Source organism: Protobothrops mucrosquamatus, unplaced genomic scaffold (assembly GCF_001527695.2).
Source record: "Protobothrops mucrosquamatus isolate PMUCROS unplaced genomic scaffold, P.Mucros_1.0 scaffold71, whole genome shotgun sequence".
NCBI lineage: Eukaryota > Metazoa > Chordata > Lepidosauria > Squamata > Viperidae > Protobothrops > Protobothrops mucrosquamatus.
This window is the reverse complement of record NW_015386449.1, coordinates 517,793-544,650: the sequence shown is the minus strand read 5'-3', so window position 1 is coordinate 544,650 and position 26,858 is coordinate 517,793. Positions and strand designations below refer to the sequence as shown.

The following is a 26,858-nucleotide window of genomic DNA, read 5'->3' as shown; positions in this document are numbered from 1 at the left end:
ATTTTCTGAATCTGCCAGTAGATAAGACTAATATAACCATCAGAAGATGGGCCCAAGGAGGAAATGGGGCAGCAGCCTACACGTCCTCCCTTCCCTTCGGCTTTCTTCAAGATGAATTTAGTGCCCGGTGCAGTTTAAATTTTAGACTCTCTCACTCCTGGGCAAACTGGGCGGAAAGCACAAAAAGAGTCCTAGGTCAGAGGAGCCACGTGCACTGCATGCTCTGCTTCTTCAGTGCGGGAAGTATAGCTTACAAAAAAGAGAGCTAAACATCTCCAGGCTACAACTGCAGGTTAACCCTGAGTCTTTCTATCTCACCTTCTGCATGATGGTCTCAGCATAGGATGAAAACGTACCTTCATTTATCATCTGGAATTTCACTTTTATCAACCTACTGTTTTAAAAAAAACTTTGTGTGCACTTTGACTTCTAACGTTACTGGTACATAGTTTTCTGATATTTGTGTGGCTGCGACTTTCTCAAATGATACATAATCAGCAGCAGTGATGGTGGAAAAGTCCTCAGCAGCAAAAACAACAACAACAACAACAACAACAAAAAACAACCAAAAACCAAAAGGGCAACACATCCCAGTTATCAAGTGCAGAAAGATTGAAGTTCTCCAAGAGATACAGAATTTTGATCCCATGCTAATCACCACATACTACGCCCTACCTATATCTCACTTTCCATTCTTTTCTAGGGTAGTAGCCAAGTCTTGTATATTCATTTGCTTCCATCTAGTGGTTGCCTGACCTTTTGCAATATGTATATGGCTTTTGCCCAATCTTTCATTCCTATGTACAGTATTAAAGGTGAAAGTAAAGTAAATAATTTTGTTACCTGTTCAGAACTGCTGAAATTAGAGAACAGGGTCTGGTTCAGGACAGAGGAGTTGCCTGCAAGAAACAATCATCCAAGATATCAGCAGTTCATTCTGGTTTGTGCAATGCAAGGCGTGGAGAGGATGAGAAAAGCGAGAACTTGACAGAATTTTTGGATGTCTGTTTTGTGGCATCTTAAATACCTATTCACAAACAGGTTGGTAACATAACAGAGATACATATTATTTCTTGCCAGAACTCTAAAGACAGGTTTGCAGCATGGCCCGCTGTTAGGTGGACATTGTTATTTAAAGATTTTAAAAAGAACAACGCAAGACTAATCAGAAAAGCAGCAATATCAGAGAAACACAGGCTGGCTCAGAGAAGAGGGGGATGGCACTGCAATCTATCTATATCCACAGACTGCATCCTCCAGCCTCTTCCCAGAACATCAAGGAAAGAAAATGGCCGATGGATGTAAAACAGAGGAACCTTTGCTAACGAAGCTAGGCACTATCTAAATGCAGGAGACTAACATACTTGGACAGAAGTGGATCAAACTATGCAGGTACCTGCTTTTCTGTGTGGGTGATTTCAAGTCCAGTTAGGCTGTTTAGGCCAATCAGAGTTTTCCTTTGAGGTATGGGAGATCATAAGTCACTATTTTCAGTGCCATTTTAACTTCGAACGGTCACTAAACAAACTGTTGTAAATTGAGGACTACCTGTATATTCTAACTTATAAATATGTTGACAGTTACTTTTCTATGTATTTGTCAGGAACGGCAAATCTTTCTTGATGACTTGCCATCCAAAGACCACTCTTGCGAGCCCATCCTCTGATCACAGCATCCTCTGGCTGCTCGTCTTACCTGTCTCAGTCCGACTGCAGGTACAGCTATACAAGGTGATGTCATTGATTTTATACTCCCAATTGACAGGGTAATGTTCCACCAGGGACAGCATCTTCTTCACCGCATCATAGATGAAAATGAAGCTGATGAGGGCACAGAAGCCTTCCTCAGTGAAGCGTGTGAAGTACTGCACCAGGTAACTGGCTTCGGTAGCCACCAGGATAAGGCCAAAGAAGGCCACCCATAAGCCAATCCAGAGGCGGAACTCTAAATAATCCAAGCTGTGGTCTCTGAGAGGAGGGAGGAACCAAAACAGTCATAATTTCTAAGCAGGTAAGTTTTCTAAAATGAAGCCTGAGCTCAGACCATTAATCCATTTCCAGCAGGACTACCCCCAAATCTCAGGTCAAACTGAAGAATTTCCTTTAGAGTGGCTCTCTTTTGCCTGTTAAGAGACTGGCATTCGATCACCAATAATGAATTCCCATTAGTAACTGGCTTTTACTGCCTTGCACTTTGACTCACCTACTTGAGTAGTTACCAAAAGAGGGTGGGATGAAGTGCCAGTATCAGGTTTTTTTTTATAGCAATCATTAAATAATTTCAGGGAATAAATTGAGGGCAGTGGAATGCCTCCCTTTCTTCAATGCTGGAGCTCAGGAGTCAGTAACTTCTTAGTTACACTATCAGAATACATTGAATATACAGAACACGCTATCAGGATATACTGAAGATGTTTATACAAAAGCACCTTTTCCTACAAGCTTATCCTTCCAAAGTACTTGAATGTAACTCTCATTACACCCAATTAGTACGTTCTTGGTCTTGCTGGATAGGCAGGATGGGAATTATAGTCTACCACAATGGGAAGATTCTATTTAAGGGAAGAATGAACTTGAAGGATGAGCAAGGCTTTGCTGTCATATTCAGTATCCTCCTTGCACTTGTCTAGTTCAGAATTAATTTACATGATCATGTTGGAAAGAGAAATTTGGCTGATTGTCTTCTGTGAGCTGATTGGCTAAATCAGCCTTGTAAATGTTCCATCTAACACTCTTGCAGAACAGCCTGATTTGACATACTTGAGTAAGATTTATCAAAGCAAGTTGACCTGGATGTATATCAAATCACTGAAAAGTTGTGTGCGATAGTAAATCTATTTTGACTTTATTATACTGCAGTTGTGTTTTGTTCTAAATTACCAACAAGTAGCAGTGTTCAAGTCAGAGGAAGAAAGACAGAACGACAGAGCCAAACAGCAAGCATGAGTATTAGCTATTCAGCAGGCACAGGCACTGCAAATCTTATATGGTCCCCAATCATCTTGATAAGGCTCATGGAAAGAGAGTTTGTGAACGCTTGCTCCCAACATGCATACCGATATGAAGCTCTACTTACTTGCTGAAGGAGAACAGAAGGCGCTCAAAGACAAGGACGGGCCCAGTGCTACTCAGGATGGTGAGAGGCTGCCCAGCAAATAGGCAGAAAAATGCACCAGCGAAGGCAGTACCCAGGAAGCTTTCCAGGACACCCTAGATCATATGAGGAAGCACATGGCTTTGTTTGGTTGAACATTAGCATAATACCAGCTCTCAAATGATGGCTATGAGTCAACCAAACTGCATAATCACATAGCAATACGAAACTGTTTGCCTACTACCATGGGCAGGAATGTACATAAGACTAAAGAAACGCAGACTGAGGTGATGAGGAAAAGTAATGGCAGTTACAGAAGGATCGTAGCTTTTTGCACAGACCTGCATGTTATCTGTAGCATCTCCCAACATTCCTCCAAAGGTGATTGCATTGGTGACTGTAGCCAGGTAGATATAGAGGATGGCTGAGAGGCACTGGAAGCTGAGCCCATCAGAGAAGTCACTGCCATACCAAGGGGCTTTTCGTTGGATATCCTTCAATAACCCTCCAAAGAGCCTGCAAGAAAAAGACTTCTAATTTTTTTTTAAAAAAAAAATGCTATGCAGTACATGTGTATTTTGGATTATATTTCTTTCTAAACTTGTACCCTTGGGGGAAAGGTAGAAGAGAATTCAATTTGACTGTTTTCAGGGCAGTACGATTCTCCCCAACAGCTGTACAGTGAAGAGAGAGACCTCCAAGCTTTAATTTCCCCAGCCAAGCCTCTGTGAGTTTCACCTTCCAGTCTTCTCCAGTTCTTCGCTTAAGTACGGGTGCCCGTGAGCCTGTCGGTCATCCACGGCAGATTTGTTTCCATTAGCCTGAGGACTCCAGTCACGGATGCGCATGGAGATCCTGAGGATGAAACATGGATAGTATGCAATGCATCCGTTTTGTGTACACACAAGCCATATTGTAATGATGGTGACTGATTTTGAGCTAAATATCATATTCCGGTTCTCGCAACCAAACTTATAGCAGTTATTTCTGTTACTTCCATTGCAACTCAATATGTAAGCAACACATCAGAACACAATATCCAGAGAAAGAGCCAATGTGGGATGCATATGTATTCTGAAGTGGTACTGTAGGGAGTTTTACTACTGTCTTATCACAGTGTATCCCATTTCAAAGCAAAACAGCAGAACTGCATGCTTCCTCATATGATCTTGTTTCTAAGAAATAATTAAACTGCATGAGAAAACAGATTTCTCATCTGGTTAAGTTGCAGATCAACGAGTGACACAAAGATATTCTCTGGGAACGGAAGCTGTGACATTTTCACAACTTCAGCCAACTAGGATTGCAGAGGGGATTGTGATAGCTGGAGGAACAGCACTTTTTTCAGCAAAAGGTACAGAGCTGGGAAAACGGAGCATCTCAGCAACACTTAAGTACAGATATTTATGGGGAATATATGGATTTGTATCCAGATAAAGCATGTAATAATACAATACTTTCCCCCTAAATTTTAATTACATTTCCTTAGATTTGTCAAATGCGACACATATTTTTCTCCACCTGTATCTCTTTTCAGTAAGATACCTTTTCTGTGGTGAGGGCAAACTTTTTGGGGGACAAATTCGAATGGTTGGATCCCATTTGCCTGGTGGTAAGACAGTCAGCTCATCCAGAAACTCGTCAATTCCTGCAATGAGGTCTTCGGTATCTTTTGCTTTCCAAGCAATTTTCTGAAAAAGCTGGAAGGCAATATCATTACTTCTAAGCATTCTTTTTAGCAGGGATAGCAGGGTAAGATGAAACAGCTCTGTGGCTTCCTGGATTTAGCAAAGCAGACCACAACTCAGCTTACATAACTTGGGAGGAACAGACTTGGATTGACATCTTTTAATTCACAGAACTTATAAAACTATACAACAAAGCAACAAATCTGGTAGGACTCCATTTGTTCATTCATTCCTTCATTTGACTTGAGCCTTCCTTTTTCCTCTTTCAGCAATGAAAGAAACAAGAGCCAAATTCTGATGCATTTGTTCATTCAAATTATCTTTATATATCAGTAGGATCCATAAAAGATCTCATAACATTCAGTGGCAAAGATATGAAAAATTCAGAAAATCCAGAAGGGGTTGAATACCATTTTTCACAGAACTAGTGAAAATGAAGATATTTTGAATAGCTGAAATTAAATACAAATTGCTATCTTAAGAAGATGATATACAGTATTACATTTCATTAAAATTCAAATAATAGAAGCAAGACTGATGTATTCCCTATATGTTTTAAGGCATCTATGACATTTGAAATAATTGGAATTTTAACTGTTGTTTAAATTATTTTAATGTTAGGAGTAGAGTTATCTACACAGGAATAACAATAAATTCATCTTTTTTTATCCCAGAAGAAAATCAATATAAACAGTTAAATGTCACATAATTCCTAGATTATTTTTACCTAAATTGCAGTTATGGTAATGGAAACTTTCACTTGCTATTTTCATGCCTTTCACTTTTACCAGTAGATATACATGTTTATTTTAATTTCTTTAATTGAATGCAAATGCTTAAGTAAAAATAGTACTATAGCTCCCATTAGAAAGTTATTAAGTTTCCTTTTCATATCATGACATGGGCTATTATATATTTTATTATAGCTCTGTTGTATTTTCTGCATTAAAAGCTGCAAGTCACATCTGGAAGTTATTAAGATGGCTATAAAATTGGGACCCTTCTTCACATGACATTTTTATATTATAGGATAATTTGAGTCTAAAAGTAGCAGGTTTTTTTCTTTTGTGGAACTAATGGGAAATTAGGGTTTTACATTGCCAATCAAAATTTTAAGCCATTTAAAGTTTTTAAAATTGTATTTATTTGTTTATATCTCACCTTTATTATTTTTACAAGTAACTCAAGGCAGTGAAGACACCAACAGGCCTTCCTCCTCCACAACAGCAACCCTGTGAGGTAAGTTGGGCTGAGAGAGAGAGAGAGAGTGAGAGAGTGACTGGCCCAAGGCCACCCAGATGGTTTTTATGGCAAAAGCGGGAGTAGAACTCACAGTCTTTGGCTTTCTAGCCTTATGTCTTAACCACTAGACCAGACTTTTGAATAGAATCTAGATTGTCCAAATTTGCTAAATAGCAGGTGAAAACAGGACAGAGCAGCTGTGAACGATATTGGGTAGGCTAATTGCTTAAGCAACTGGCTTTGCCTGGATTATTGCAGCACATTCTAATGGGGCTACCTTTGAAGAGCAATTGAAAATGGCAGCTGATGCAATGGTTTGCATCATACGCTCGTATGCCCTTGCTACTTCAAGGGATACAAAGGGTTGCCGTTGGGCTTCTGGATGCAATTCAAGATGCTGTTAGTTAGTGTTAAAGTCCTCTATAGCTCAGATCCTGAATATCTGCAAGAGTGCCTACTCCTGGGAGCAGGTGCCCATCCAAGAAGACTGGGTTCATGCAGGTCTTGTGGGTTGTTATTGCAGTGTTGCTCCTTTGTTATTGGACATGAAGTGACGCTCTTCCTATTTATTTAGGTTGATATATGTTCAGATTTTGATTTTATACTTTTATGTTTATAACCTGATTTATAGATGCTCATAGCCATTAGCCATTGGAGTGAGAAATGAAAATAATGAGTGATTTTAATACCACATGATACTAGACCCATAATTGGAAGACTACTTTATAAAAAGCATTCTATTAATCTTTTCCTTTGTTCAGTGGGGCCTGATTTTTATACTAGCACAATGAGATTTACATTTTTCTAATCACAAAAATTAAAAATTTTGAAAAATCATTTCCAAAAGGCATAATACCTACATTTTAAGAAGATTACATTTCTCTAATCTTATGTTTAATATCTTCAATCCTAAAAACTCTTAATATTTTATATTTAAATATTCTCCATCAATTTTGCAAGTAGTCTCCATTTACAAAAAATCTACTATTTGATATTTTAAATTTTACTACTAGTCACACTTCTGAAATATTTGTGATAATTTTTCCATGATGTTTTATATAATAAAATTGGTGAGAGGATGAGTGATTTTTTTACTAGGACTTTTTTATTGGGACTTTTCAAAGGTATCTTTCATTCTAGATGTTATTTAAAGGGAGGCCTCTGAGTTCAAAACCAATCTATGTCCAAAACTATAGCTCATCTCCACTATTAAAGTATTCTTTGGAGAAATGATTCCTATGTATATCAAGCAATGTATATAAATCCCAGTGTAATCCCAATGTATATAAACATGAAAAATGAAGAAATTGACTTAATGTTTAATTTTCTTAATATTGAGGGCCCTTGAAAATATAGAAATATGTGAATTTAATGCTTTTCCTGCAAATGTTTTTTTCCCACACAAAGCCTTTTATTTTTGCTAACAAACCACAGAGTGGGAGTCAGAAACCTTCAGATTTCTGAAAGGAGATTTAGATACAGCTTTTAACTCAAATTCATTAGCCTCCTAATAAGGTAAATTAGACAATTTTCTGAATGACGGTTCAAGCCAAATTTTGCATTTGTTACATTCCTCTATTAAAAGGATGTTTGTTATTGCTCTTCACTGCTTCTAGAATTTATTTTTTATTATACCGGTAGTAGAAACAGAATGGAGGATGACTTGTGATTTACTAAATTATATTATTCTGCTTCCAGTGGAGAAGAAATCAGACTTTGTTCATACCACAGTTTGAATGAAAATCTAGCAATATAAGGAAGTATGAATGGAATATGAAAGAATAAATTAAAGCCAAGCCTTCTATGGCCAGATTTAGTCTACTTCTTTTCTTGGCAACTAGGAGCTTGGTCTTGGACATATTGAATAGTTGCTGTCTTCTCTTCCAGGCATTAATGCCACCTTATTCTATCCTAATTGGACAAAGGCAGTTCAGCAGCAACCAAACTTACTTCATCTGTTAAGAGAGTTGCCATCGCTCTCCCAATTTCATGGTAGGCCTTCAATCTGGCTCTGGGACCCAACAGAATAAAGAGGAATCTAAAAACAGGTACACAAAAGTCATAACTGGCACCGCTATATACAGAGCCTTTGGGAATGTGCAGTGTACAAGAAAGTAAGGAAGTCAATAAATAAATACAGCCCATGCTCATTTTCCTTGATCACTGAGACCAGAATCCTATACACAGCTAAATAGCCATGAAAAAGGGAGGCATTGGAAGACATGGAATGGAAAACAAGAGTTTAGATTCCTGCGCTGATTAATCCATTCTTAATCTGGAGGAACTTTCTTGAGTCTTTGTCTCAACTGTGCCATAACAGTTGAGAACATAATTTCCCTTGAGCCCAGCTAGAACAGAGAGCCTGCAGATACCACAAATACTTGGCCTCTTTCCATAACTGTAGTTGTAGGCTTGTTCCTCAGTTTGGTGAGAAATTACATCTAGTATTGGGCCTTATGGATTCTATCCACTGTAGTTCACAAACAATAGTTAGTTATTTACATTATGTCTGAACTCAGGCTTGTTCAATAAGTTTTGTGTTGTGAGCTCAGCCACTATCTGTTTGGTCTGGGATATGAACAGCAGCTTAGCTTGTGCTTCCATGCATAACATTTCAGAAAGGGCAGAAATTGAAAGGGATCACTTATATTATCAAAATCAAACCAAGTCCAATCCTTTGTACAAGGCAAGAATTCAAATTAAGCATTCCCCATAGTTTCTTTCTGAACATATCCAACCACTTGGAGAATGCAAGACTAGGAAGCAGAGATGCATTGATCCAGAGTCATTTTATCTGGCTGGTATATTAATTAATTTAGGCCACATCCAACTGCTACAACTGAATATTAAGTGTAGCGAGTGAGCAGGCTGCAGTCCTGTAGTTATATAATCAGAAGATAGTTGGCTCTGTTAATTTCCAAAGGTAGCTTCATCTGAGATGCTTGATGCTAATAGCGTATTGCTCCATTCAAGCATACAGTATTGGCCTGAAATGTGCTATTCCACTAGCAGTCCTTAACAAAGATCATCTGACCTCTTTTCTATTCTCTCCGATTACCTGCTAGGAAAAGCAACTTCTGTCAAGCTTCCAAGAAGCACAGAGTTTTGCAGGCGCACAAAAGCAATGAAGGGCTTTTCCAGGAAAGAGATTTCTCCTACAAGAATGTTGGCCACTTCGGTTCCAGATGGAATTTTCTTTTTAAACCGATTGTTTAGCTGCAGTGAAAGAGTAAGAAACCACAAAATCAGAAAGAGACTAATTTTCAGACTAATTATATGAAAGATGCTAGAACAGATCCTGAGAAATACTATCATCCCCCACTGCCATTAACACAGCCTGATAATCATTAGTCGTACTTCATTTATAACAGGAAGTAGGAATGCATGCCATGGGAAAAGCATGGAAAAACATTTCCCTCAGAGAGAGAATTTTTATAAAATGATATAATGTTGATATACAGGTAGTCCTTCACTTATGACTATTCATTTAACTACAGTTTGAAGTTATGACAGCCTTGGCAAATGTAACCTGCAACCTATTCTCGAATTTACAACTACTGTGCCATCCTCACAGTCATGCGGTCATAATTCAGGTGCTTGGCAATTGGCTCGCATTTACGACGGTTGCAATCTTGCCATCATGGGATCACCATTTATAATCTTCCTCGCTGGCTTCCAAAAACAAAGTCAGTTTTGGGAAGCTGGAACTGCCACTTGAACTGTGAGGTTTATATGGAATGTTTGAAGTATCCCCAATGTTACATTAACAGCACATGTGTCTTTTTCATGATATGGCTTTCAGGATATGAAAATTATTTTTATGATATGGTTACCTGGTTTCTGTGCGAGCCCCTGATCAGTTGTTCCATTGTACCCATCCCTTCTTGTCTTGATTCTTGTCTTCTCCCAGATAAAGAATCTTACATGCCTGACATTAGAATGCCGATGCTACTCTTATAAAAATAAAATTATATGCTAGTCTGTGATCATAATAAAAATGGATAAAATTATATTTTATAAAATAAAAGGGCGAGATGTTTTTGTGGTTTCTTGAGTGCTGGATAAAAGAAAGTATATCGCTTCAATTTTCTGAATGAGGTAGGCAGGCCTCAGACCAAATGGAACAGGTTGAGCAAACTGGGAGGAAATAGGAGTTTGGCAAGAGAGTTGGAAGAGACAGAAGGATAGGAAGAGCTCAAACTGATGGCTGCTACTCTGCTGATTGACAGCCCAAGTCATCTTGAGAAACTAGAGACTGTTGTACTGGTGAATGATTCTGTCTCCATAGGAACTAAGGCAGATGTGCACAGATCCAAAATAGTGTTGCAGAGTGCGTGCTGCCTTCCAGGTGCTGATATCCAATACTTGGTAGAAAGTTAGTAAAATTATTCAAAGCCATCAGCTAATAACCTTTCCTAATCTGGGTAGGCAAAATAAAAGTGCAATGTATGTCTTTGTCAATTACAACTTAAATATGAGACAGATTGTGAGTTGCTCAAAAAGAAAATGCTACCTTAAGTTCATTAATAGGACTACCAAGTCTGGATCACAGGAAGTAATTTTTCCACTCTGCTCTGGTTAGACCACATTTGGACCACTATGTCTAATTTTGCTGTTTGGGTGTCTTATAGGAATATCCTTCACTTGATAGCCCCACTTTTGTATCATTCCCCCTCCCCTTTTACATTTAACACCATTGCTTACCTGTTCCATTAATGGTACCTCTGAGACCTCACACTTTGCATCTGAATGTCTGTTAGCCCTATCTGCAACATTTTTAAAAAAAACAACAACAAGAGATCAATAATGCTTCATATATAGTGTAGATTAAATATGATGAGTTACTTTCAATTTTAATTACAATGAATTATAACCTTCAAGTCTTTTTAATTAAGTATTTTAATCCAACCTATAACTATTTTAACAACATACTGAACCTTTGTACATGCCAATTGTTGCTGACTTCAATTTATACTGCTTTCTGCTTTACCACCTTCACATTCATCTGCCTTCAGAATTTTTGCCTAACTTTGCAAAAGGTCCAGGTTGTATATTAGCATTGTAAGAATTATTTATTGCTCTCTCTCTCTTCTGATTGGAGAGTCCTTTCCATTCCATTCTGTCAATGCTCTAGGGGCATCTCTGTAATGCATGTTTACTTCCTGCTGTTGTAATTACAGGGACAAGAAAGTGGGAAGGATACTCTTTAGCATGCTTTTATTAATGGGAGAAGAAAACCCCATTTATGTAGGATAACAGGTTAGGCCTTAAAGAGGCAATTGGGTGCATAGTTTAAAAATGTGCTGATGAAAGCTGGAGCAAATGCTATACTGCCATCATTAACAGGCAAACATCAGTGTTAAACTATGAAGTTTTTCCTGCTGCTTTTGTCTGACACGAGAGCGGGGTAGCTACATAGCATCTAAGCTTCATATTTGAATTGGCAGTAAGAAAAAAAATGCTAGTTACTTACCAGCACAAAGGGACATGCCCATCTCAAACAGCATCTTCAGCTGAGATTTGGCTGCATGATGATAAGGTTTGAGGAGTAAGATATAGGCAAGTTTCTTCAAAAGTTCCGGCTTGAAGACCTGTTTCTCTATCTGGACCTCAATCACTTTCTCTTGAACATAAAATGAACACACGGTGAAGCTACTAAATCACTTCCTTTTCTGCAATCCTATCTACCTTTTGAAATTTATTGAAAGGCATTTTGTATCAATAACTCTATATTAATTAGCAATGGTTTTAATAAAATAGAAATAAATCCATATACTGATTCAACTGGAGGTAAGGTAATCCAACAATTTCAGTAACAGTATTGATCCCTTTACTAAATTAAACCTGCAACCTTTAAGATTTAGTGTAATAGGAAAAATACTCCCTAGTGAACACAGTAGGATAAGTCAGGGATAGGATGGAGTTTCTGGAATGTATCTAACTTTCCTACACTGTTAGTTCTTCTGTTGACTCATTGCCCGATTTACATGCTGTAGTACCTATTTTGTACTGAATAAAGCTCAAGTGACTGAGTTTCCACAATGGACTGAGCTATGGTTTACAAATCACATTGTTGAGGTTCATTTAACTTTCTAAGCCAAAGCCAAACAAACTTCACTGTGGCTTAATGTGATAGGCGAACCCATTACGTGGATTTGGCATGCCATGGCTTTCCCTCAAATTTGATTAGACTAATAAAGTACAGTAAAGCAACTAGTTCTTGAGAGCTGATGGTGCTTCTGTTTTTCCAAATCACAGTGTTGGTCTGGAGACATGTTTGGATAGGACTGCTTCTAGATTGACTTGGAGCAGACTGAAATTTTTCTGTAACTCTGATTTGGGACAGATTACATTGCCTTTCTAGAATACCCTATACTATAGCATGTTGTGTTGACTATACAGCTCAAGAAGCATGGATACTTTGCATATTTTATTTTATTTTACTTATCCTAGCGGCATAGAAACAGAGATGGCAAGTAAGGGAATTCCTCAGATTCTCTCTCTCTCTCTGCTCTGTTTTCCCTTGACTGGAAGGCTTTAGCCTACTTTCTACAAGAACAGTCCTTTTTCCCTTTTCTCTCTCTCTTACCATAAGGAAATATGTCCTTGGTGCTTTCTGAGCATGGTTTTTTTTCTTGCAGTTGTTTCATTGCCAAATTAGGTTACATCGTCAGTGCTAGAAGGGGGTGGGGTTTGCTGTCATTTTACATTCTAGTGGCTTGCCCTGTCAGTGTTCGTGGGAGTGGTTTTGGTGGTTTCTTGATTAGGCTGTGGTAACTGTTAACTTGCTTGTTCCTTATAAGAAAATAATTCATATAATCCTATATTTCATATCATGCATGTTTTTGAGGAAGGCACTTATCCTTTTTTAAGCATCCATGGCTAGATATTTTAATGGGCTTATTCATATGTATACATTCTGCTAACTACTGTCCAAGTAAATGAACTGGAAGATTCCAACCAAGTTTATGTTAACTTTTGCATTAAGCATATGAGTCTCCATGCAAAAAAACCAAGAGAGCCATCATCCCTTGCTTCTTTAGAAAAAGTGGTAGAAGGATTTAACAGTACACAAGAACGAGCAAGAAGGGAAAAAAAGAAGGTGTCCTGAGATACAAGACTACTGGAAGCTCAAGATTCTGAAGTCGTTTTTTTTTTCTTCTGGCTCTTCCCTATTATTGTGGGGATTGCATCTTGCTCTCAGAGTGAACAGGGGAGTTTGCAAGTAACAAGAAGAATCAACAATCTCAGTCATAAACTAATTCTCAGTGTTTCTTTCCTGTGTACTTCTTTTCCATTATACCATTAACGTTTTGCAAAATATTACATAAGTAAATTCAAAGCTTTAAATGGTACCTGTAGAAAAATGAACATCAAATGGACCCAACCAAAAGTAACTTCTTGAATGATACAGCACAAGATAGTAACTGTAGACAGGGTGAAATGAAATTCCCGCCCACTTTCCCAGCTCTGAAAGTGAGATATATAGAGGTCTTGGATTTTCACTTTGACAGAGCTGCATAATTGCCTATTTCCTTTTAATGTCTACATTGAGAGAAACCCTTGCAAGCAGTAAAGCTCTGTCATAAAGAGCTGGGGAGAGACCATACTGAGATCCTCTCTCTCCTGTTCAAATTTCACATAACTGATCAGAATAAATGACAGTGTTCACATATAAACTTATCTGAAATTAAGCAAAACATTTAGATTATTTACTTCAGCAGAACTTCATCAATGTAGAAGCCCAGAAATAAACCATGTTAAATCAGTATAAACCATGCAATGCCAAAGCTTAAACTGAGCCAAACACTAATTAAGAAACTAGTGTTTTCACTGAAGGAGTTGCTTTTGTTCAAGAATAGAAGATGTCTCATGAAGGAGAGTTTTTTTTTTTTTTACACTTCTACATACCAACTATTAGTTTAAAACTATGAGCTTCCAAGTCTAGAAGAACAGCTCCTTTTCTTATACAGGTCCTAAGTTCAAACAAACTATGAAGGGGCAGAGTTGTGACATGAGGTTTACTCCAACGTTCTCCTCCATCTTCTACTTTTTCTTCAAATTTTATCCACCTGCAATAAAATACCTTAATTAAAGGAGTAATTAAATCTCTTGTTCACAGGCCAATTTATATTTCCATGTATGATTCATCAATCACTAAGAATTGACACCGACTTGATGGCACACAAGATCATGGATCATCAAAGCATTACTTTTCAAATAAATATGCTACACATCATTGTTCTTTCCCCCCCCCCCCCTCTCTCAAGCTTAAGCAAGAGTAAGATTCTAAACTGAGCAGGGGCATTTCTAGGATCCCTTCTTGTAATTACCCAAACACTTTCATTCTAAAGAAATCTGTCAGGAAATTGCTAGTACAATTGTTTAGACTGTCCTCCCCACAAATAGGCCTCAGGAATCTATTTTACCATTCATAAATCAGTGAAGAATCAGGGGGAAAAGATCTGCCCGTTCCAAAGACGTGAGCAATAATAAGGTCCATCCTGCCCTGGGAGGGATGTGTTCTGGCCCTGGGAAGGATATCATCACTGAGGCTGGGATAAGAGCAATAGGATGTCTAACATGGCTGAGTGCAAAATCTCTCGGCTGACATCAAGTCTGAACCTTTGTCACAGAGCTCAGCTGAGATCACCAGCAGGCAGTTGATCTTACTGAAACAGCAGTGGGCCATGCTGGTTTCTAAAAATAATGGCTGAGGTGCTGAACTGCCAATGCTTGGCTGAGGGGCTTCTTGGAGTGCCTGGCTATACTCCTTGCAGGTCAGTTGAAGCTCCTCAAGGGCTATTTGCTATTATGCAATTTGTGTGAACACAGACAATTTGCACCAAAGGCATAAAAACAAGCCAAGGCTTATTCTCACCAAAACCACTGAAACATTTTCCAGTCAAAAACCTTCTCATATGCATTTACCATAGTGCTGTGCAGTTCTAGTTGTGTCCCACCTGTCACATACTTCTATACCTGTGCTATTGTTTTCTCTGGAATCAAATGGTCATTAACATTTTGTTCACTACCTTATCTAAAAGGAAAAGGAAATATTTAATACTAAAAAGAAAGTTGGGTGTATTACAGCACAACAAAGCTGATGAAGGATCTTCAGACCTTGAATGAGTTTTTCACCTGGGTGAATCTATCGTATACAACATAACAAAGAATGCTAATAGAATACCATTTATTTGTCTACTGTGATGACTTTCACATTAGAAATCTAGCTATAGAAAAGATGGAGAAAATGATTTCACAGTACAGGTAGTCCTCGACTTACAACAGTTCGTTTAGTGACTGTTCAAAGTTACAACGGCACTGAAAAATGTGACTTATGAGTCAGAAATATGAGTCAGTTATGACCGTTTTTCATACTTACGATCTTTGCAGCACCCCATAATCACATGACCAAAATTCAGTCGCTTGGCAACTGACTCATATTTATGACAGTGGCAGTGTCCCAGGATCATGTGATCGCCTTTTGTGACCTTCTGGCAAGCAAAGTCAATGGAGAAGCCAGATTCGCTTAATAATCAGGTTACTAACTTATGAATTGCAGTGATCCAGTTAACAACTGTGGCAAGAAAGGTTGTAAAATGGGGCAAATCGCATTTTAACAAATGTTTCACTTAACAACAGAAATTTTGGGCTTAATTGTGGTTGTAAGTCAAGGACTACCTGTACACAGAACACAAGGAAAGGAGGAAAACATGTTACAATAACACAGCTTTAGAATAAGGCCCTAAAAGTTGATGGCATTTGTGTGTATGCATTGGAATTCCAAAAATTGACACCATTCCCTGCAATTCCCCTTTTTTCCCATTGGTTTAGTGTCTCACTTCATTTGAATTTGCTTCATGTGAGATTTTGGGGGAATCTAAGTTTAGGGTAAAGTGAGGGAACCCTCATAGCTACTATTATGGTTTGCGGATATTCCCTAACTGCTAGTGGTGTTTGGTAGGAAAGCAAACAATCAGAGCAGCAGAAAGTATGTTTACATATCATGACACAAAAATCACAATTTACAGGTTAACACTTATTTCTTCAGTCTGGAAATCTTAAATTGTTCACAAGAGAAAGATAAACTCTTATCTCACAATGGTCTATTTTACTTCAACCCGTTTCAGTGTTTCCAAGTAAGTGATATAGCATGAAAAGAATTGCAAAAACTAAGGAAGACTTGATAAAATTTGAAAATCTTATAATGTGCAATTTTGAAAAGTTATTGGTTTTAATTTATTAAACTATTAATGAAATATGATTCATCATAAGAAGAGATCAAAGATTGCATGATTGTAATTGTATGTAAAAATTGAATGTAGTAACAGAAATGAAACAATGGGAATTTTAATGAAAGGGCAAAAAAACCCCACCCCTCTCCAAATAATATACATAGAGTAAATTGGTACAATACGTTTCATGACTGGCGCATTTACTAAAATGAATTTGGTTGGATCTTTTTTTTATATTTGGTGGCAAAGGTGGCATAACTCAACAGTTTGGGAAAATAATTCCTATTAGAATGAAACAAACTTTGAAAGCTGAATTCCGTTTGCATTTTGTAATGTTCCGATTACATTTTATTAAACCAGGCATTACCTTCAAATTATACAGAATTACTTCTATAAATGTTAACCACAGCAACAGTTTTATATGCTACTTATTAATATCTTCAGCAGAGTTTAAGGGATATCAGTGCCCGTGCTCCTCTGTTTATAAGGGCTTCGTGTGGTCCAGAAGAACACTGATACTGACCTCCCTTAAACTCTGCTGAAAATGTTACTTAGCCTGGTAACAAAATGTTCGGAAACCAACCCCCAAGCCTGGAAAACGAACCTTCACCCTCAGTTAATGCTATGTTGAAAACTATATTAACACCAAAATTCTAGATACATTTTTACTTATCTGCATCTTACTAATTGTGTTCTACTTTTAAATATTTCATATGTGTTTCATCTTTCACGGTTTATATTCTTTTTAAAGATGGTTTTAAAAAAACACTTAAGGGGAAGGATGGTTCATCTCAGGTTAGTTACAGACCTCGATACAGACCTTGTTAAGATCAGTTTGACGCTGCAGGTTCCAACAGGTGACAGATCCTGACTGATCTGACTTCCTCAGGTTCAGAAGCTAAATAAGCTCAGACCTTGAGAAGCTGATAAAAACTTCCAGGAGGAAAGCAGTGGCAGGTCAGTTCCATAATCCTACCTCTTACCGGCCACTTCACTGCTCTAAGGGGATATGTAGTGTTCTCCACCCATATCTTAGATAGCAGATATCTAGCTTGACCTGTAATTGGGTTCCCCCTTGCCTATCCCTATCACGCCAGCATTGCCTATGCTCCCAATCAGTGCACTCCAAGATAATGGGAGAGGCTGCCTTTGCACAGACTCGCAATAAGGGGGAAATTATTACTTCAATCCGATATGCTTGAGGATGACTTCAAGGTGTTCCATTCATCGTTGGGATGAAATGAAATCAACTTATTGGCACATGGCAGAGAAGAGCTGCTGCCAGAGCACCTTTGCCCCATATTGAAGTGCAAGTGAGGAAAGGTCTTCTGTTCATATCTATGCATGCAAAGAGGGGAAAAAAGCAAGGAAAAATGGAAGAGGCAGCATAACTTCCCACCAGTGAAGGAGATGGGTAACTGTAGGTTCTGGACTAAATGGCCTTAGTGGTGACACTTTTGTGTGTGACTTTAAAATGCAGTGAGTTAACTCAGTTCCTTAGGAATGGGCTTCTGCTGTTCAGCTTCAGAGCCTTGTTCTGACAGTCCCACTCATTTTTAGCACCATTTCATTCTTGGTAGCTAAGGGCAACTAGGCAAGTGTCCTAGACTTAGGCCCCAGTAAAAGAGGGGCTCCTGCATGTAAAGGATGGGTTTTATCCCTACCTTTGTCTCTGGGGACTCACCTGGCAGTTTGCCTCCATTCCTGTCTTTCAGCTGTACTGAAGAGCTCGGAGAGCTGTATAAATAGTATGGGACAGCTTGCTTCTTCATTCTCCTCCTGTTTCAGGATCAGGCTAACCCTCTCAGCTGCTGAAGATGTGCTAGAGCTGAAGATACTTCTGCGAACTGCTTGGCAGATGACCACAGAATTTATGTTGGAGGGTGCCCGGTCTGCACTGCCGCAGTTGCTCTTCGAGTCAGACTGAGAAATCAAATCTCCTGTCACTTCCGTGAGACAGTCCCCTGTTGCATCCACTCTCGTTTCAGACATTCTGAGATTAGGGCAGACAGCTCTTCCTTCAGCACGCTGTTTCTGGGCCTCCCACTCCTCTCTTTGGCAAGCTTTTTGGCCCCAGTAGAGCAGAAGTTGAACTGAGCCAACAAGTCATCCTGCTTTTATAAGGAACTGGAGTTTGTTTAGACCAGACCCACAAAAATAAATGGCAGCACCACCCCAAACAATATTGCAAGGGAGAGAAGTTCAGCCCTGAAGAGACTAGTCTGAACTCACTTAGACAGCTCCATTCTGCCCATTTGATCAGAGCCTGCTCACCTCACACAGAGGAGGCTCAGGCTTGTTTACAACGGTGCACTATTTGAAGCATTGCACAGGGCAAGCTGTCCTGGGAAGCGGAGAAATTTGAGACAAGAAAAGTGTTAAGGTGGGGGCAGGAGAAAAGAGTAGAAACCTGACACATCTGATCCTGTAATGCAGAGAAAGCAGAAAGGTTTCCAGAAAATAGAGAAATTGAGGCTCTTTGAATAACAATGAATTGCCCAAAGAGGAGGAGATGTAGGCAACTGCATGGGAATGTTTAGCTGGCCTTAACTGTGTACATTTCTGGATGGCTGAACTAAAACCAAACACAGATCCATCTCCTCTAAATCCATGTAATAAGGGCAGCTGAGGCTCCCTGCTCAAATCATGACCTTGGAATTTAAGTAAATAAGCAATGAAATAATTGTCCCATTAACACTGTTCATAGAGGTCAGGATGATTCGTGCTTTTTACAGGATTGTAGGAATTCTTCTAGGGGCAACTGTTTTGGTCATTCAGGTCAACCCTGGCTCCTAAGGACTGCAGGAACAAACCCATGTTTTCTTGGCTCAATAGCAATGCTTTTTTTCTAAAAAAAAAAAAAAAAAAGGTGCCGGAACTCACACACATCATACAACCCGTCTTGCCTACCCTACAAGGTTCCATCCAAAAAAGGTGTCGGAACTCCGTTCTGGGCATTCTATGAGGAAAAAAAACCCTGCTCAACAGTATCTATTTTCTGGAGCAGAGCATGTATATCTGGTCCAAAGTCATCCAGCTGGCTTTTGTGTCTAAGACAAAACTACAACTAAAAGTTTACCAGCTTCTAATCCAGTGTCTTTTATCACTACACCCAACAACTATAGTTGTTACCAAACTTGCAAGAAGAGAAAACATATGTCTTCTGGCATCTGAGAATTGTTCATTTAGCAGCTAGGGTAGGATCATTGCATTTGTTTGTTTGTATTTCATATTTCATAACCTCCCTCCCTCTTTTTTAAGTTAATAAAAAGGGGAAGAATTATTTAAGTTTTTCCTCTGTGCTATTATTCTAATGAAGTAACCTACCTTAGGCTGAAGTTAGTACTATGTAAGAAATCTCATCCTTCCCCATTTCTGAGTATTGCAACCCGGAAAGGATGAATGTTCTGGATTAAGCATGGGAAAGTTTGGAACCTGTGAAATGTTCCTGAAAATTACTATTCAGAGAATCATGATATAGGACTGCTATATCAAACTCACCCCATCCCCACATCATATAAACACTCTTGACTGTTGCTTTCTTCACAAAACATGGGTACAAACAGTTTAGCTGTCAAATTTAATAGTTGCACATTGAAGAATTTTACCCAAATATGCTTATAGGAGGAAAAGCACCTTTGAAGTTATTCATGCTGTATATGATATCAAAGAATGTTAAGATTCCATTAACAATATTTACTTAAAAATCATGCTTATATGAATACAAAAAATATAAAATGTAGAAAACACAAAACTGCAGTTGCACTGTGAAAAAATATGCCTATAACAATCTGCATTTTTTTTCTTCTTTTTTTTTGCAAATGCAGGACTGGGTTCTTTTTAATCAACCAAGGGTTGATCCATTGGTTGTGATAGGAATTAACCAACCTGCTTATCACCCGAGTTTGTCATTGTGGGCTGAGAGAGAGTGAATGTTTATTCTATTTTACTCTTTGTATCAATTTTTATCTTTCTTTTAAACATACACACACACATTCACACATACACATACAAGTAACTACTCCAACCTCTTCAACTTATAATCAGTCTTGTAAAGTAGAAAAATAATAATGATGAAATTATCTCATTAAAGGGTTGAGTGGCAATATTACGAGTACAAATAAGTGCTAAGTTTATGACCACCATTCTTGTAACTGAAGCAATAGCTCCCAAGTCAAAGCAAAAGGGAACATACCATCCTATTATTAACACGTGTTTGCTGAAATATGCTATTGAAGAGAATATATTTCAACATCTTTGTCCTCATACCTGTAAGTTCAGAAGGAAACAAAAGTATATTATGCTCTTGATGATGACTTTTATCTGAGTTGAAACATGCTAAGTGCTGCGTTGGTGATTACTTCTGTTAAAGCATAGAGCAATGAGGAGTTTTGGATAATGGTAAACTTCCTAATAAAAATCAAAGCAGCTTTGGCACATGCACTGGCAAGGACCAAACTGGAAACCTCCTGCCAGTTGAGCTCGTAAAATTGAATTCGGTAGAGGAAATGCAAAGAAATTAACGGAAACTTAATCTTTGTAGGACTAAATGAAAGCATATTGATAAACTCTGTCGCTTGACCAGACTAAGATATTGAGGAACAATATGTTGATTCACATACAGGATATAGTTGCATGAAATTGGTGAGATTAATGAACCCCCCTCTCTCTGAATCACAAAATAGCATCTGCATTTATAATCACTTGTTAGACAACCCTATGTTCATTTTTTTTTCCAAATCTATGCTAATTCACAGAAATGTACGATTTTCATGATTGTGCTCTGCCATTGGTTCATGCACAAAAAAGGAATGGTTCAGAACCCAGCAATTGTTGAAAGCAGGAGAAGCAGGTGGTGCTGCCCTGAAGTCTCTTTTCTGCCTTCCAGTCCTTTACGGCCCAGATCTGGCAGATCTCCTGAACATTCCTTTGGTTGCACATGAATCCTGTCTAGCCTCCTTTGCTACTTTAAATATGTTGTTGCAGTTTATCAACTGCACCTTTCCACAATCAACCAGAAAACTATTGCTATATGCTGTTGCTACAGATATATTTTATGTATCTTTGCATTCACTGTGCAGCTTTTTCAGAAGAGAAATACCATCTCAGGGTCATGACATTTGGTAATTACTGGGCATCTAGAGAGCACAGTGGGGATACTTTCTCTTTTCCCCTCCTGCTGTAGTGCTGAGAAAAATGCCTTCTTTGAGAGGGCAGCTGGAAACTTTCCTCTATTTATTCTATCATATTTGCAAACCAGCCAAATCAACTGCAAATCTAGGTGGCAAACAAAAAAGTAGAAAAAGAAATAATCTGTAAAATAAAGCAACACCATATTCACCCAAGAGGAATGCTCAGAATCTAACCATTCAAGCTGAAGGTACATTGGAATAATATGGGTTTAATGGCCTTGTGAAATGGAAAAAGGAAAGAGGCGAAACGTATCTCTGAGAGTGTGCTTGCAGCCTTGTGCATACGCATATACAACCTTTGAGGGAGGGGAATTTCCCCATAGCACCTTGAGATGTTCAGACAAGATGAGCAAGTTCAAATCTGCCAAGGTGGTGCATGTTATAATCTGGTTCTACCTGATAAACCAGCACTTTGAATTAAGCCTGAGAGCCTCCTAGGATCCAAGACAGCAACCTAAGGATTAATATTATCCTGAAATGGCAGGGTTGTCCAGTCAGCAGTATGGCTGCTACATTCTGTACCAGCTGCAATTCAAGTCATCTCCAAGGGCAACCCTATTGTGAGATTCACTGAAGTAATGCAATAGCAATAGCAATAGCACTTACAACTTATATACCACCCATAGTGCTTTACAGAACTTTCTGGGTGGTTTACAATGTCAGCATATTGCCTCCCAACAATCTGGGCCCTCAGTTTACCCACCTCAGAAGGCTGGAAGATTGAGTCAACCCTGAGCCGGTCAGGATCGAACTCCAGGCTGTGCTTAGAGTTAGCTTGCAATACTACATTCTAACCACCTGTGCCACCAGGGCTCCAACCAAGTGATCAGGGCATCAGTCACCATCATTGAGCCATCAGTCATCCTCATTAAGCCATCTGGGCTAGATGGGGTTTCAAGTGGCACACTAGCCAAAATCAGCAATATGAAGTTACAATATATGGTTTGAATAAGAGGTGTGTGTCTTTTGTACATAACTATATAAAGGTCTGTTGATATACTGTATCTACAAGAAAATAGAAGGTATTCCTATGCAGAGATGGCTCAAACTTTTCTTCTGAAATATTTTCATAAAATGAATTAAGTGATCAGTTGCACTTTGTGTCAATGCTCTTCACATCCTGAGCCCTCCATACACATTTAGTTCATTATCTATTTCATTATCTTACAGTAAACAGGTTATGATTTATATTCCTAAAGTATTTGGGAGAGAGAGAGTTGTGGGGGGAGAAGAGAGAGAGATTTATTTATTTTATTGGCTCTTCCTGATTATTCACATTTTTAAAAGCTTCTTACCTATTTTCAGACAAGCAGTCTGCTATAATATAAAAAATAGCTACATTTTGTGTGTCAGGTTATACGATCCACTAAAAGATTCTTACAGATTTGCGTATTAAATAGGCTTTGTCTTCTGTAGCTGCATTTCATACATTTTATGTACTGAAAATGATGTTGTTGGTTTGGGACCAAAAATAAAATAACTTACTTCTGTGTGCAATTACAACACACCTACAAAGGCAGACATAACAAACAGCTCTGGGCTAGTGCTAAAGATTGCTACAAAGTGACAGTGTAAACAAACCATCGTATGTGTACAGTTCAAATATGTTTGCATGCACCAAAATACGAGGTGTTTTTACTGTAAACAATGCACATCTCATGGAGTGGGGTGGGGTTAAGAATAAAGATGGAAAGTGTCCAGCAAGGGTAACAAACATGTTTCACTGTGGGACGTAATGGCATTATTACATGTCAAGCATGAGCGCTTGAAAAAAGTAGAATTAGTAACCTACTAAGAACATTTCGGTTTGGTGTTGTAGCAGAATTATTAGTTTAGCTGACAATTTCAAAACACTCAAATCTCACAGAGCTAACAAAAACACATTCTAAGATGACCTTAAGCTGCTGATAAGTAATGTGCCATTTACATTGAATTCACATAGCATGAAACAAATCCTATAAAAAACAGTGTGACTGTAATGTGAAGTGAGACAGGATGGTTTGTAACAATTTGGGTTCGTTTGTTTGTTCATACTATAAGATACAAAAATTCAAAAGAAAATGGTAGGAAAGACAGGGGAGGAAAAGGAGAAGGGAAAAATGAAGGAAAAAGGGGGAAAAGAAAGAAAAGGCATTGACTTCCGATTCCCTTTGGTGCAGTAGAATAAGATAGTAACATCAAATCTCAACTATTTACTTTTACATAATAGTATAAACTAGCCATTTCTATAACAACAAACTTATCTAATCGGTAAAACCCAAAATCAACGTTTCATTTTTTTCCACCTCGAGCACAAAGTCCAGAAGTGGCTTCCAAGTAGAAACAAAAGTAGTTGTGTTTTTGTCTGTAATCAAAGCAGTCAGTTTAGCCATCTCTGCTAACTCCATCAACTTCTGCAGCCATTCGTCCATTGTGGGGATTGAAGTGTCCTTCCATTTTTGTGCATAAAGTAGTAATGCTGCTGTCAATTTATATAACATCAAAGTTCCAAATTTTTCCCCAAGTCTTTTTTCCATTAAACCCAAAATAAAAGTTTCTAGTTTTATCTCTATATTCATTTTGAGACTCTTCTGTATTAAGATGTGGATCCTACTCCAATACTTCTTTGCTTTGTCACATGTCCACCATAAGTGATAAAAGGTCCCTTCTTTACATTTACATTTCCAACATTCATTTGAAGTACCTTTATACATTCTTGACAACTTATCTGGTGTTAAATACCAATGATACATGATCTTATAAAAAAATTCTTTTAAATTATAATTTAATTTAAATTTTAAACCTTTCATCCACATATTCTCCCATTGTTCAAGCATGATGTTATATCCAAACTTCCTTGCCCACTGAATCATGCAGTGCTTTATATATTCATTCTCCAAATTCAAATTCAATAACAGTTTATAAACTTTGGCAATAATATGTTCATAACTACTGCACAGTAGGATTTACAAATTGTTTATCACAAAATCAAACCCATAACTCTTTTTGTCTGATTTAAATCTTTCTTTCAATTGTAAATATGTAAACCAATGGCAGACATGTCCTTCTGATTCTAACTCCTCCTTAGACTTAAGATAGGATCACTAAAGTTAAAAAATATTATTTAGCCATAAGTCCACCAGCTTCACTACCAGTTCTTTTCTAAAAAAAGCTTCCTGGAGAGACACCCAAAGAGGCATCCTCGTAGAAAACCTTATTTTATATTTATTCCAAACTCTTAGAATGGCACATCTAACAAAGTGATTATTAAAACCAACATTTACTTTAACCTGTCATACCATAAATAACTGTGCCATCCAAATCTTAATTCATGACCTTCTAAATCAAGAAGCCTCTTATTACTCTTTTAGGCAGACCAAGCAGCAAGCATCAAAATACAATTTCAAATCTGGTAAACCCAAACCTCCTCTTTCCTTAAGAGTTATATTGAGAAATATAAACACAAAACTGTTTCAAAATAACTATGTGCCTCTTTGGAATGATATCAAAAAGAATTTATTAATTTGGGATAAATTGCCTTTATCATTATTGGGTAGAATTTCTGTAATTAAGATGAATGTTTTACCAAAGATCCTTTTTTTGTTTCAGACATTACCAATACTTGCAATTGATTACTCCAGTTAAATAATGGCAGAGGGGTATTTCCAAGTTCACATGGCAAGGGAAAAAATAAAGAATTAGATATAAAGAGGTTTGTAACAATTGTTCAGTCTCTGTCTGGTAGTCTTGTGTCTTGGGCAATTCACAAATTAAACAATGCTTAATCTCCTTGATCTGTCTTTATTTTATTTATTAATTTTTTATCCCATCTTTAGCTTTTTTATAAATAACTCACGGCAGCAAACACACATAATGCTCCTTACACCTCCCATTTTCCCCACAACAACAAGAACAACAGCACAGTGAGGTGAGGTGAGTTGGACTGAGAGAGGGTGACCAGCCCAAGGCTGGCTTTCATGGCTAAGGCGGGACTAGGACTGTTTTCTAGGCCAGCACCCAACCACTACACCCAACCGGCTCTATCAGTCTAAAGATTCCCTCCTTCTGCCAAATGCTTTTGAGATAAATTTTCCTGTTTTCTCAGACTCTTCTTCCTAGCCTTCACTGAATGCACTTTGAATATATCAGCTACTTCCCATGTACATCACATATAAGAGTTTTACTTCTTGGGCTTTGACCCATAAGCAGTTTTAAAGTCTTCCACTGTCCTATGGCATGTTGTATATAAATAGGATTATGTGACTATTTCACAATATGGGCATATTCATGCCATGCTGAAGGAAAGAAGTCTGAATCAAATCAAACTTGTGCAGTTCTGAAGGCATTCTTCTATCTGTCTTGAAGAGTGTGAAAGGAAGGAGAGCATACAGGCACATTTTGGACTCTTATATTCCATTTTCTGGATCAATAGGAATGAAGCCATATCCTGTACTGTATCAGGAATAATGTAATTGGTCAGTACTTAACATATTTGGTTTAGGTAGAAAACATCTGAGTGATACCCAAGAGACTTGGGGGCAGAGAGAGAATCAGAGGTGATACAAGTTCAAAGCCATTATTAATAGCAAGCCATGAACCTGATTAAAACTTCCCCATATCTTACTCAATTTTTCATATCATTACACAGAGACGCTTTACCTCCATGTCCTCTATTATTTGGTTTACAAATTTGCACTGAGAATAATCAATGCTTATCCAAACCACTTTAGCTAAATTTGCACAACCCAAGTGAATCACATTATGGCTTAGCATATTTACCAACTCTGGGTTCACATATTGTGCAAAACTGTGATATACTTGGGTCTGAAATTAGTATGATGTTTGATATGTGAATTCCAAAGGCGAGTCTGGGATCAGCAGCACAGGGGAAGAAACAGTGACAATATAGTAATTAAAAACCACATACATCTTATATCTACAACCCTAGGCGATAGCACAGATGGGTTGTCCATCTTGTATGCATATAACCAATGTGAAATATACACCCAGCGCAACTTGTTTATTTTGCTTGTTGAAAGAAGCTTGGAGCCATGAACACTGGAAAAATCGATATCGGCTTTCTAGCCTTGATTAGAAGTTGGGCACCAACTTAAAAGACCTCCTATTCTGGCTGTCACCCTTAGCAACAGCTGGCTGATCTGGAGGAGAGATGGAAGTTGCAGTCTATTCATTCTTTCTCTATATCCTGATTAGATTTTACAGTTTCTGGAAACTGCTGTTCAGATATGCTCATGGAATACAGCTTTATCTTCTATCTTAGAGAGACCTGCAAGAGATCATCAGAGACTTTCATGCCTATGTGCCCAGGATAGCCTCCCACTGCTGCCCCTTTCCCAGTTGCTTAGTCTACAATATATAGGCAATATCACTCGTGCCACACCCTGAAAGTCACAGGAATATTTTGT

The 26,858-nt window shown here is 38.1% G+C and overlaps 1 protein-coding gene across 1 annotated transcript in view; it reads right to left on the bottom strand.

Moving 5' to 3' along the window:
- The window catches only part of SLC4A9 (solute carrier family 4 member 9), a 38,761-nt gene extending 20,508 nt beyond the window's left edge, over nucleotides 1-18,253 (bottom strand). The window contains exons 1-12 of the mRNA XM_015812149.1: nucleotides 17,946-18,253; nucleotides 13,935-14,095; nucleotides 11,497-11,646; nucleotides 10,728-10,789; nucleotides 9,082-9,239; nucleotides 7,974-8,061; nucleotides 4,639-4,793; nucleotides 3,832-3,948; nucleotides 3,435-3,609; nucleotides 3,076-3,209; nucleotides 1,696-1,967; nucleotides 844-899 (exon numbers count right to left, since the gene is read on the bottom strand). Of these exons, the coding sequence (XP_015667635.1) occupies nucleotides 844-899; nucleotides 1,696-1,967; nucleotides 3,076-3,209; nucleotides 3,435-3,609; nucleotides 3,832-3,948; nucleotides 4,639-4,793; nucleotides 7,974-8,061; nucleotides 9,082-9,239; nucleotides 10,728-10,789; nucleotides 11,497-11,646; nucleotides 13,935-14,095; nucleotides 17,946-18,253 (1,836 nt within the window). The remainder of the gene's footprint in view (nucleotides 1-843; nucleotides 900-1,695; nucleotides 1,968-3,075; nucleotides 3,210-3,434; nucleotides 3,610-3,831; nucleotides 3,949-4,638; nucleotides 4,794-7,973; nucleotides 8,062-9,081; nucleotides 9,240-10,727; nucleotides 10,790-11,496; nucleotides 11,647-13,934; nucleotides 14,096-17,945) is intronic.
- Between the last annotated feature and the right edge of the window lie 8,605 nt (nucleotides 18,254-26,858).